The 8,867-nt window shown below is 38.4% G+C and overlaps 1 protein-coding gene across 1 annotated transcript; it reads left to right on the top strand.

The window, feature by feature from the left end:
- Positions 1-2,248: 2,248 nt before the first annotated feature.
- On the top strand, positions 2,249-7,248 carry LOC121528000 (zinc finger protein 182-like). Its single transcript, XM_041815088.1, has 3 exons — positions 2,249-2,501; positions 4,253-4,659; positions 5,350-7,248. The coding sequence occupies exons 2-3, from the start codon at positions 4,473-4,475 to the stop codon at positions 6,507-6,509; spliced, it is 1,347 nt and encodes a 448-aa protein (XP_041671022.1). The 5' UTR covers positions 2,249-2,501; positions 4,253-4,472; the 3' UTR covers positions 6,510-7,248.
- Positions 7,249-8,867: the final 1,619 nt, after the last annotated feature.

Raw genomic sequence — 8,867 nt, 5'->3', positions numbered from 1 at the left:
CTTCAAAATAATTTGATGGTACTAAATGATTTCAACTTGTAACTTTTGGATACATCATTATAGGACACAAGTATAAGACTAAGCACGCTCACATGCAACCATCTCATCATAGCCCCCCCTACTGGCATCATGAAGAGGCACAATTGGGCCATTTGTTACTGTGCTGGACATATCTAGCTCTGACTTTCAACTGAAGTCCTCAATAATTATCTACAACACTATCAGTGGACACCTCATATGTGACGGCAAGCATTTCAATATCATGTCAATTTCATCAGAAGAAAGATTAGGGAAGAAACTGCAAAAAGGTCCCCCTTTGGGAAAAAAGACCTGCCTTTTCCATTTGGCTCACTTGTGTTGCCAATGCTTTAGTAGAATTTAAACATTGTGTAGGAGGTTTTCTTTAATTTTTAATGATCAAGTATGAAATATTTGGGTGTTTGGGAATTGCCATGTATTTAAGTGGTGTCAAAAAAGGTTTCAAATCGTTTGACTTTTAATAAAAAAGACATCAGAGCAGTGAAGATAGCCTAGTGGTCATGTCCCGCCATGGCAGGCTGGTTCAAGTGTGGCTTATGGCTCCTTTCCTATATGTCTATCCCCTCTCTCTCCCTCCTGTTTCGGACCCTGTCGACTGTCCTCTCTTAGTTTTTATTTATTGTTGACACTGAATACTAGAGTACTGTGGAATGAATCTGGTCGTTTTCTTAACTTTTTATACCACCGCATCAGTGAAAAGTAAAAGAGGGGTTTTTTTTGGGGGGGGGGCGTCTATCAGTCCATCCGCACAGCCATCCATGCAATTCTTGTGCGTGCAACATCTCAAGAGGGGATTTTCTCCACACTATGTACAAATGTCCACTCTGTCTCAAGGATGACTGAACTAAGTCAAGGCCAAGGTCAAAAAACACTCCAGCCTATTTCCTGACCTGCCACTGTTCTGAGGTCATTAAGCCTCATGTTCTTTTCTTTCTTGGGAATGAATATTTCAGAAAGCAGAGAGATTTTTGTCTAATCTGGCACAAACCTTCATACAGACCAGTATGAGCTGTATTCTCTTTTAAGCAATGTCTTTTGACATGCATATACATTTGTCTTTGACCAAAAATGTGCTTGAATTAGGTTTTATTCAGCATAAACACAAATTTCCTGACCCATCTCTGTACTTCTACAATCCGACAACTGTATCACCCACAATGCATGTGATCACTAGGTAGTATATTGAGTTTGATATGATTGTATTGCCTCTATAACTCATTTTATTTCCATCTTTTTACTGCTTTTAATGTATTTTACTAACATTTAAAATGTAGTTTTATACTTTTACTTAATCTAATGGTCATGTTTTTATGTATGTTATTTCTTCCTCTAGACAAAAATTATGAAAGATGAACAGCACCACCTTCTGTTCAATACATGTGCATGCACCCAGAGCCTGTAAGTCATGTTCCCAATAGTTCAACCATGCTAAGCTGATTACCTGCCTTTTTTGCCAGTGCTGATGTTGTGCTGATAATATTATGCATTATGGTTCTTTGTAAAGAAGATCCAGTAACACAGAGCCTGGTATAGACCTACTTTCTTTAATGGTGTCTTGAAATAAAATTGTTCCTGGTTAATGGTAGGTATGTAGGTAAGTGGGTAGGTAGGTGTGTAGGTCGGTAGGTAAGTGGACAGGTGGGAAGATTCAGTAGGTTGGTTGGTATTAAAGAGCAGAAAAAATGAAAATAAAAACATGTCATTTAACAAAATAGCATTAAATTAAGTTAAATATTTTGTGTAACACAACAAAATTATGCATAGCAAATCACCTTGTTAAGCAAAATTTACCACATCTATTTTTTTTTTTTCATTTCTTGTATCATATTCTTTTCCTCTAATTTGTCTATTCTGTCAACTCAAATCAAGTTGTTTTACATTTTCTGAAATGTTTGATAATTACACATTAGACTTTTATTTTCTTTTATTTTGTTATTTTCCTCTTGGTAACTTTATCTGGATTAAAATTAAAAATCAATTACGATGGCGTGGTCGGCCTTTTTCAAAGAAAAACGCTCAATGAGATTACAGCCCTAAAAAATATAATATAAAATTATTAAATAAATTTGGCACGACTAAATTTAGTTTTATGTAGTCCTCGTGATTTATAGTAGTTGTTGTCGTGGACGGCTGGTGTTGAACGGTAGGTGGCGGTAACGTCTTTGGCGCAATGAATACTAACCGTAGAAGAAGACGCCATTATTTTTAGCATTACAGTGATGCTATCTGGACCGTAGACGTGATTTAACATTAAATATGCCGGTTAGCCTTGTAGCTTTCAATGTCTGACAAACAGTTTGTGCTACATTAAATGAAAAACAGCCACAGAGTTGATTCTGACGTCAGTAATTTGTTTTTTTTTTCTCCCACGTTGTTACTCTTCAAACCGGCTGCCTTTAGCTAGCTAGCTTTCCTTAGCTGACATGCTATCTATGATATTTGAGAGCTGCACTGTTTAAGCGGTAAGTTTAACACTTTACCTTTTATATTTGTTTACGTTGAATGAGACGTCGTTACTCAGCATGTTTACCTGTTTAGCTTGGCTGTTCTGTCCAACTTTATCCCAGATGGAGAGATAAGAGATTGTTGAATGTGAACTTATGTCCAATGTTCATTCAAGGGTTGTGCAATACTTATTTCAAAACGATATACAGGATACTACAAAAAAAGAATAATAACAATAAATAACAACATCCATTCCTAATAGTAATCATAAGAACAGAAAGAGGACAAGTACAATAGCACTGTCCATGTCTGCTGCCGCTATTTATCTTTATTACATTAAATGTAAGTTTGTGATTATCAGCCAGGTTTTTTTGGTAAAATACACTGAACCACCGCTGCTGTCTTAATTGAGAGCCCAAAATGTTTAAAGGTTAAACAGCGGACACAGCACAGTAATAGCTTTAAAGTTTGTTTTTTCAAGCTTAGTTTACTTTTTTAACAACGAAACTTGTGGTGAATTTTGATATGTGCTTTCTTTAACTTGACGGTGACATTTAAAACATAAAATAGGTAATTATTATGAAGGTTTTAAGTGCATAGTATATTTAAGTTGAATTTGTTCAACATTTTGGAATAAATGTAAATATTTTCAGGGCTTTGAATAACCTGATTTATTCCATAGGAAAAAATATGTATGGGATTTATTGATTGGTTATTTCAAAAGGAAATAAAAGATCCAGGCATAAAAAATATGCATGTGCATGTAAGCATATTTGTTGGTTTAATGGCATGTGTGCAAAGGACAAAAACTCACTGAACAACACTGTGAGGGTGTGCTCCAAAATAATTGGGGAGCTGCTAGAGGACTTGCCTTCCCTTTGGGACCAAAGGGTGGTCAAGAAAGCTAGGGTCATCATGGAGCAACATGACCATGTCCTAGCTGCGAACTTTCAGCTTATGCCTTCAGGAAGTGGAGCGTTTTAAAGCTCCACTTAGGAAAACTAATCATTATCCCAGAACTTTTATCCCCTCTGCCATTAGACTTTTAAACTTAGATCAGCCATTGTGGGAATGAACCCCTGATTTCTTATACAAGTATATTGTAATTGTTACATTATTGTCCTTTTTCTTTATGCATGGCAGTTGTATTTGTGCATCCTTGGGAGACACAGAGAATACCTGCGTGTTATCTCTGACAGTGTTATTGTTGAGTGTATTGTTTAGTGTTGTGTGTTGGCTACTGCATGTGCACTGTGCGTTGCTGTCAAACTGAATTGCCTTCAGGACAAACAAAGTGTTACTGAATTGAATTGAATTGAATTGAATTGAATGCCATTTCATTGACCCATATTCAAATTTACAGCAGCATTTAGTTTTCTGGTTATTAGGCATTCTGTTTAAGGAATATACTAAAAGCTAGGTTCTATATCATTAATCTAAGAATTAAATGTTTATGTGAGTGGCCTCTAATTTCTTCTGTTAATTTGATAGTTTTTGGGGGTTTGGCACAGGGTGATGGTAAAATAAGATGGCCGGAAACCAAGCCAGAACCACCTAAACACTAATTTGAATGTTGAATAAATAAACTCAAAAAGAACCATGTTTTTTGACCAGGACATTGACATTTGACAAGAGCATATTGCCACTGCAGTGGCTTTACACAGACAAAGTCTTCCCATCCTTCATTTTTATCCAGTTTGGCATTAATCGGCTCATCTTCTTTGAATATGTGTTATACACCATAACATTCCTGTTGCATGTTTTTCAGATCTTCATCCCACTCCACGGTAATTGTGACTTAATCAGAAGTCATCTCCAGCCTACACAACAACATGACGGTGCAGACCTGGCCGGGTCACGGTGAGATCTGAGCTCACAGAGAGTTCAGAAGGAGCGTTGGAGAAATCAGGAGTGACGTGGAGGCTCGAGGGCTCACGTCCTCTCCCCGAACAGTCACATCCTTTGACTCTGAGCTGTGTGGTGGAGCCATGATGAGGGCAGCGAAGATGGAGCTGCTGAGAACTCTGGTCAGTGAGCGTTTATCTGCAGCAGCCCAAGAGATCTTCAAGATCGTGGAAAGAACAATCATAGAATATGAAGAGGAAATGTCGTGCTCAAAATGGGTGGTGGACAGAGACCACCAACAGCTGGATGTTGCTGAGGGACATAGTGAAGGTGAGTTTATCCCAAGTATGTATCCCGTTAAAGATTCTCAATGTAAACTAGAGCACACCGGTGTGCCTTGAGGAAAGTCTAGGCGTGCCTTGGGATTTTAAAGACACAGCAACTAGGGATGCATGGCATATTTTGGTACTGATAAATTAGTAGCCATTATTGCAGATATTTCACTTAAGTTTGTTACTCCAATGACGACATTTTAACCGATTACATCCATTGATGATAAAGGTGTCCATTTACTTTCTCAAGAGACTAAACACACTGAAACAGTAGGTGGCGTGGTGTTATGTGATCTGCCATTAAGCCGAGAGCAGAAGAAGTAGCTGTAACAACTTTATGGCAGACTGATCATGTTGTTACTGGTGTGGGAGATTTTCAGTGTTACAGAGGAGGATACTACCAATGTGTTTGTAAACCATGCTCCACAAAGATGCCAAGGGGAAGAAAAAACATCTTTGAGCTTTAACATGTTCTTTGAGATTTATGTTTGGTATTTGATGTGCCATGTGCAAAGAAAGATTTGAAGACTTCCACTCTTCACAACAACATCCAAAGGTTTCAATAAAAATCTAATTTTCATTTTAAAAATAGGAATTAAACATGCAATTTTCCGTACCGACAGGCCTGATTTTCAGTTGAATTTTATTCTAACAAAGTGTGTCAAATAAAGTTTTTCCTCTTCTTCAGACTCTGTCCAGATGTATGCCACAGACGTGAAGCAGCGGCCCGTCAGTGTCAATGTGTGCTTAAATCCAGAAAATGTCCGTGAACCACCCGAAGACCATCCCAATGAAAACAGCATCAATCCACGCTCCTCTCCTGCCAGTGAAAAAGATCATCCTGACGAGGAGATCCTGATGGATGTCACTGACAGTCATGTGAAGGAGGAGTGTGACATGAACACACCATTAAATTTACTCAAAACGAAGAAACCATTCAAATGTCCCATTTGCTTCAGTTGTTTTTCTTCCAAAAAGATGATGGTGCGACACTTCAGGGAGCATCCAGAGGACAGATCCTCCTCATACCAGTGCCAGTTCTGTCCCCAATGCTTCTTCCACAAGTCTGAATTCATAATTCACACAAGTACACACCACAGTTACAGTCCTGAAACATACCAAGACCAAAGGGACAGGCAGCTGATTCACCAAGAGGAAAAATCAGAGGAGAAACTAAACCAGTGTCTCAGTGAATCAGATGTAAAGAACGCTTCTCTAAATATCACGCCCTATGATAAAAGTGAGTTTGATCAGGAATCTCTGCAGCCTCTGTGTCTTTACCAAATCCACAGTGTCACTGACATCGACAAGGACCCCACAGCTGCCGATCCAGTCAATCACATTAAAACTGAACCAGTAGACTGTGAAGTTTCAGACAGCACTATGGATGATTCTCTCCTCTTTTCAGTGAATCGAGGTGAACCAGGAGAGTCAAACCGTTTCAACTACCTACAAGAAAGACACTCAGAAAAGTCTAACAACCTCATGGTTCAGTTTGAAGCAGGAACAGCTCAGAAACCTTACAAATGCCCATGCTGCTCCAAATGTTTCTCTCTCACTAAAACCTTAATACGACACTTGAAGATTCACACACAGGACAAAGCGTATCAGTGCCAGTTCTGTGGAAGGAAATTCTGTCAGAAATCTGACCTGGTCAATCACACGAGGATACACACAGGAGAGAGACCATATCAGTGCCCAGAGTGTCACAAATCCTTTGTACAGAAAGGAAACCTGGGCGTTCACATGAGGACACATGCAGGAGAGAAACCGTATCAGTGTCCAGAATGCAGCTGCAGTTTTGATAACAAGTCATTGTTAGAATTTCACATGCAGAGACACACGTAGTAGAGAGGGTTTCCTCGTTCACTTTCAAATGTACCCAAGTATGAGTGGACTAGATCTTATATAGTTCTCCTTGTTTTAGGGATTCCTGATTTGGGTTTTTTGCCAATATCTGATATGCTTATATTTGCATATTAATTTTAGCCAATATCAGTACTGGTATTTTAATGTAGGAATGACCTAAAACCTCAATCCTTAAAACACACAATTCAAAGTTTAATGATGAACAAATTAACAAACTTCAGTCCTTTGAACACATTTAAAGTGTAAGGAATGATGACAAAAAAAAAGGTTTCGGCTGATGTACACCTTTGTTCCAGTCTGAACTAGTAATGTACTTATTGGTTTGGCCAATAGTTCCAACTTACACAAGCAGACTTTATAGCAAAAACATTGGTCATAAATATCATCAGAAATGTTCTTATCTGCTGATACCAATATGCTGATGATATTTTGTTGTCCTATTTTAGTTAACTATTAAGGTTTCTAATGAATTAGTCTCACTACCATACTAATTTAAGTTGTGCATCTTATTTCAAAAAACCCAAGTAAAATCTGCTGTTCCATTTATAGGTTGTAAACCTATTTAAACCAACACTGGCCCTCTTTTTTTGCTTTTTATGTTTAATATTTTGAATTTCCTGTAATTAAATTTTCTAACATCCCGTTTCAATTACCTCCGTTAGGCTTTGTTCCTTTCATGATAAATGATGATTTTTGTGCTGTAAATGATACTGGTGAATAAAGGGCAATTACAAGAATTAAATTTGGTGTCATTTTCATTAAAAATGAACCAAAACACTTCATTTTCACACTATTATTCAGATGCATCGTTTTCAACCATTTTATTAATTCACAAGGTTTTATCACCTTCTCTTTTATAATTTGGTTTTTGTAATTTTAACCTAGTGTTTCAAATCCATGATAACAACCTGCTCATCATACATTATCTCATGAGGCCAGAGGTTTGTGTCTCAACAGGACCGTTTGAAGTTTGTTGCAGCTATTTTTATGCTTTTTTATGACCCGTGCAGCATAGGAGATTAAATGTTGACATGTATAGTTAAAATACACTGCTTCTTTTTCAGTTAATTTCAGCTCGTGTAAAAATGGCTTTATTCACTTAATTTACTTTAACTCTCCTGTACCAAACGTGCATGTACACACCACTGCTTTCTTAATATGCACAGCACCTCTGCTCTGCTTCCTACAGTTTCTCTTGTGGCACAACGCAAGTGGGGCTTGTGCTCACAGCCCAGCACTGTGCAGCCCAATTGGCATTTGCCAGGGAACATCAGAATTGGCAGATTCGCCTCTGATGCCCTGTGCTCTTCACAGATGAGAGCAAGTTCACACTGAGCACATGACACAGACGTGAGAGAGTCTGGGGACCCCATGGAGAACTTTCTGCTGCCTGCAACATCCTCTAGCATGACCATGATGGTCTGGGGAGGCATATCCTTGATGGACTGCAGCCGCTAGCCAGAGTTAAGTAAGTAAGTAAAGTTTATTTGTATAGCACTTTTCACAGAAAGCAGTCACAAAGTGCTTTACACAGAAAAAATACAGAGAATAAAAGTGATGATTATGAAATTATCACATGATCACAATAGTCATAACAACAATAGTATGGTATGAAAATATGAGCAATATCATTAGAAACACACACGGTATGAACAGTTCATATTACATGACAGAAAAAGAAATTAATTAACCAAAGGCCTGTCTAAACAGGTGAGTCTTTAACTGACTTTTAAAGTCATTCACAGAGACAGGGGCAGTTCACTCCGCATTTTTAGGGCAATGGCTTGAAAAGCTCTATCCCCCCGAGTCTTTAGGCGAGTGTGTGGGACAGAGAGACTTTCTAGTGTGTTTGATCTGAGGGGGTGGGATGTCTGGTAGGGGTGGATGATTACTGACAAATAATCCGGAGCTTGGCCATGCAGGGATCTGTAAGTAAGTGTGAGGGTCTTGAACTTGATTCTGAATGTAACGGAGAGCCAGTGAAGGGTTCTGAGTGCAGGAGTGATGTGGGAGATCCTGTTTGACTTTGTTAGTACTCAGGCTGCAAAGTTTTGCACTGACTGGAGGCGATTAAGTGTGGTCGTATTGAGTGAGGTGAAGAGTGAATTACAATAATCAATCCAAGATGAGATGAAGGCGTGTATGAGCATTTCAAGGTCAGTAGGGGAAACAAGTGATCTGAGTTTAGTAATATTTCTAAGATGGAAAAAAAATGATTTATTAAGTTGTTTGATGTGATTGTCGAAAGAAAAAGAATGACCAAAAATAACACCTAGGTTTCGAAGACTTGGGCGAACAGCGTATGAGAGGCAGCCCAGGCTCCGCAGGATTAAAGGG

This window comes from Cheilinus undulatus, linkage group 20 (assembly GCF_018320785.1).
Source record: "Cheilinus undulatus linkage group 20, ASM1832078v1, whole genome shotgun sequence".
Classification (NCBI taxonomy): Eukaryota; Metazoa; Chordata; class Actinopteri; order Labriformes; family Labridae; genus Cheilinus; species Cheilinus undulatus.
The sequence above is the reverse complement of the archived record's forward strand: the minus strand, read 5'-3'. Positions and strand labels throughout refer to the sequence as shown.